We start from the raw sequence: 4,363 nt of genomic DNA on the forward strand, positions 1-4,363 counted from the left end.
CCCAGGTTAGGTCGCAGGAAAGTATGAATAGAGATATACTGAGCGATATACTGAGCTACCAAAAGGGAAATTGCGAAAAAATTACACGTGTTACGCAAGTAGACGGAACCAAAGGACATGAGCCTGTAGACTCGACACCAAAACTAAGCCAGACTCAAACCTAACTATGTGATGATACTCACAAACACTGCGGCGCAGTGCTGCGCCGCAGTCACCGCGCACCAGACGCAGTGGGTGAATGTCCCTTTTCATACATGAGTTCAGGTGGAGAGCATTCAAATGTATCAGAATACCTGAAACTGGACACCAAATGACAAGTAGCATTGTCCCTGCCATATATGATGCAACTAATGATTATTTGGGTATCAATCAATTCGTGCAAAAACTCGCAACAAGCAAGAATTTGTCATTTTGCAAGGTACTGAAAACAAGGACAATGTAACATGAACATCCAATTGTCCATGATCAAGTTGCATGTACATCCATGACAAATGAAGACATAGCAGTGTTTTGACAGTAAATTCAAGAAATGTAAATGGCATACAACAACTTAGGAGGGCATATAGGCATAGTTTCTAAACAAGTTCAGACAGACATACAATAGCACACAAGACAAAACCATATCACTCCTCTTCCCCCTCAGATTCATCATCATCATTTCTCACATCATCTCCATCAACAACTTCACCATCCTCCTCCTCCGAATGTTCAGAATCTGAACCATCCTCCTCTTCATCAACAGGTGCCTTATCATTCACCTGACTCTTGTCACCAGACACTTCAGGATAAAGATTTCGTCCTCGGTCACTCACTGGCTGAAGGGGACCTTCAGTTGGACCCCACAACGCCCAGAATGATTCGGTCGCAGGAGCGTTCATCTTCATCAATTTCACATTGTCAATGTTGACATGATCAAGAACTAGGCCATTAAGGCCAATGGTCAAACCAGGTTGATGGGTCTCAGTCAACAGATCCAACATAAACAAAGCTGCCAACTTCTTCTCCTCGAACTCTTGATGAAAGTGATTAGTCATTTCATTCCAGTTGATTCAAGTGTTGAATTGACCGGAATTCGTAAGAAATCTCTTGAGCGAAGTAAACATCAAATTATCAAGTCGATTCCACGCTCGATCACCATAAGAGTGAGGTAACTCGTTGAACTTATTGAAACGCCGATCCGCCAAGGTTGAAGCCAAGAAGATAATCATAGCACTCTCAGGCATACTTTGCTCTTTATAATTAGGCAGAGCATGGAATAAACCTGCAGTTCCATACATCAAGAACAAAGCTAAATTTAAAAGGCACTGTTTCTTAACATTTGATATGTCTCTAGAAGTATCGGCTGAAAGAGATTTTTCTTCGGCCGGTTTTGCATTTGCTGATTGAGATGACTGAACATTAGCAGATGATGTGATAGACTTGGCAGATTTTGAAGGACCAGCAATCGATTTGAGGTTTCCGGACGTGAACTTGTTTCGATCGTTGAAAAGTTGATGTAAGACAGAATTAGTCTTATGCTCAGACCTCATCTGCCTGATATCGCGAATTCGTAATTTGGCAATTTCAGCTTTCTTGATGAGTCCATTATGTACCTCGTTTTCATAAATCAAGTTCATTCCAAGAAAGATGTGAAAGAACTTTTTCTGTAAAGCTTTCACATTCAAAGGGATTAAGCGAGTTCGTCTAGCAGTTTGATCGTCCGCCCCGGTGGAATAACATTGGTTCAATAACCAAGCAATGGTCTTGCCCATTTCAACAGATGACTCAGCCACACCATCTTCACCCTCAGTGCGGATCTTAAAAGCATCGTGTTTGTTTCCGTACGATATGAGCTTGAGGCTGTCCGCAAGGATATCGTGTAAGGAAGAGTAGGCGTTTTTGATGTTATTCTTGATTACCGAATGGCTGGTCCAATCTTTGAGTTGATTGGTTTGACAGCTCATTGAATGAAGAGATCAAAAAAGGCCGGATTTTTTCGAGTAAGGATATTGAGCACTCAGTTGGATTAATGACCAGTCCAGTCGGTCAGGAGCAAGATACGGATCAGTCAAAGACACTTGAAGCAAGCGAGGGGCTGGTTTAACATAGGATGGGCATTAGTGATTGGTTCAGAATGAACAACATGGAGCATAGGAAAAAAGCTTACAGCATTGAAGTCGGAGGTACATCATTTCACGATCTTGAACTAGGGCACGAACGTAGTTGAGATGTGGGGTCAAGTCGGACGCTGAGGGCTTCCCTGCTGCTGACTCGAGATCGTACTCCCAAGCGTGGATCACGTTTGCTGCAGGGACTGTGAGCACATCTCCCCAATTGAATTGAGAAGAGGTGATCGCATCCTGATAGGCCTTCAACTCCTGGATCTCCTCAGCGGTCGGATCTATGAGCAAGGCTAAAAAGCAATACTAAGTGTCAGCACTGAATTTGACAGATGAAATAGTGGAATTGGAAGATGTATGAGATTTAGAGTTCAGTCAATCGCCACATGCACTATATGTAAATGTCACAGCGGGGATTAATATCGACTCGTTCAAATTCTCGCCTCCAGCGAGAATTTGAACGAGAAGATGATGTGAAGATCAAGATAGGGAAATGGAATGACAATCGTTCAAATTCTCGCTTCAAGCGAGAATTTGAACGAGTCAATAAGTAAAGTAAACGAGTCAATGAGTGAAAGATTAAAGAGAGGAAAATTAAAGGTGGGGTGAACCACTTGCAAGGGGCGAAGTGGTACAAGAATAGAAAAAGAAAGAAATGAAAGCGGTAGATAATGATGATTAACTTACCACTGAGATCAGGCTTCTCGACCTGAAATACACTCTTCTCATCCACAGGTAACGTTTCCTCCTTATCTTCATCCTTCTCTTCAACCTTCCTTTCCTTTTTCTTCTCTAGCTTCTTGTTGTCCTCGACCACATCCTTCATCTCAACCTGCTGGTCGGGGTATTGCTCTCTGCGAGCCCAATCGTCGTCCTCTTGTGTAACAAAAGCACGGCTCTTGATCCGGGTCTTTGGGCCTTTTGACTGGCCCAAGACCTCAGAGGTAGGCTCCTTATTGGATACCTTTGCCTCCAAATCAAAGAACTTGGAGGCATCTGAGACCTTGCCTTGCTTCGAAGAACCTGTAGATCAATCCTTGTGTAAGTTCGTAATATTGGACTAACTCTGTCAAATCAAGCACTCACCGTCTTCATTGTTCGCCACTTTACGCTTTGCAGCAACAGGTATATTTCTAGGTCGAAGGGATCGGTTGATACCCAAAGGAGGTGGTGGGTTGCTGGGAACAAAGATCACATCGGGGTGATTGCCGGAAAGCGCAGCCAGGTAGGCAGCCTCATCCTCACGCATAGTCACTTCCAGTTCAGCTAAGAATGCTTTCGCTAACATTAATGCTTTGTCGATAGCTCCATCTTGAGCTTCCTTCTCCAGAGAGGTGACCCGCTCCAACGTGGTCTGGTATAGCACTTTGACTGTGTCCAATACGCCAAAGTTAAGTCGATTATGATCTGAAAATGATTCTGAATAACGAAAACAACTAACCTGATTGATATTCTGCTCTGGCTCTCTTAATCTCAACCTGACGCATATTCTGGGTGGCGCTAATCGGAGCCTACAAGGAGGGTGTCAGTATTTTCTACAACCTCTGAATTTGGAATGCAGAGTGGCTCACATCTTCTACAGGTTTAGCCGAACTGGGACTCTTCTCAGCAGTGCTGGGTTTGTCACTTGGCTGAGCGGACGTATGTATGGGATCGTCCTTCGGTTCCTCAGTTTCCTACCATCCATAAACATGTCAGCTCACATGCCCATCTTCGTATTATAACTATATGACTCTTACCTCAATGTCAGTTGGATAAATAACTCCAGAGCTGATAGGTTGGACCTGTTTTTCAACATCGGTCTAATTGATTCGACTAGTAAGTATCTCATTGTGTTCACATGCTAATGGATGGATGGAGCACTGACCTGGCCTGTTTCTTTAGGTTCTTCCTTGGTGGGGACAAGGCTCGGGTCAATTCGATTCTGTAAATAGAGCCATGTCAGCTGATGACACCACCATCAACTACTCACATGATCATTTCCTTACCTTCCTAGGTTGAGGGGTAGGCGTCTCTGGAACTCCACCTGGTTCGGTTTGCTCCTGGTGAGTCACAACGTAAGTAATCAGCCTGATCATCAATATTCGATTGACTACTTACTATGCTGTTATCCTCAACGCCTTCGGCGGTGGTAATATTGTCATTCTACACGACCAACGACATCAAAACCTAAGCATATGGATTACTGAACATGATCATTGATGGTCACTTACACCTTCTGAAGTTAAGAAGCAAGGTTCTGGTGACGTCCGTACTTGGGATGT

At 43.7% G+C, this 4,363-nt stretch overlaps 1 protein-coding gene across 1 annotated transcript; it reads right to left on the bottom strand.

Annotated features, from left to right (window-relative positions):
* Window positions 1-623: 623 nt before the first annotated feature.
* On the bottom strand, window positions 624-4,177 carry MELLADRAFT_88314 (uncharacterized protein; the record flags this gene model as incomplete). The annotated part of the gene is made up of 10 exons (XM_007419601.1): window positions 624-1,012; window positions 1,067-1,915; window positions 2,147-2,392; window positions 2,787-3,122; window positions 3,186-3,470; window positions 3,541-3,610; window positions 3,671-3,775; window positions 3,839-3,901; window positions 3,967-4,023; window positions 4,088-4,177. 10 exons carry the CDS (start codon window positions 4,175-4,177, stop codon window positions 624-626), a joined length of 2,490 nt encoding a protein of 829 aa, XP_007419663.1.
* Between the last annotated feature and the right edge of the window lie 186 nt (window positions 4,178-4,363).

This window comes from Melampsora larici-populina (assembly GCF_000204055.1).
Source record: "Melampsora larici-populina 98AG31 unplaced genomic scaffold MELLAscaffold_268, whole genome shotgun sequence".
NCBI classification, from domain to species: Eukaryota; Fungi; Basidiomycota; class Pucciniomycetes; order Pucciniales; family Melampsoraceae; genus Melampsora; species Melampsora laricis-populina.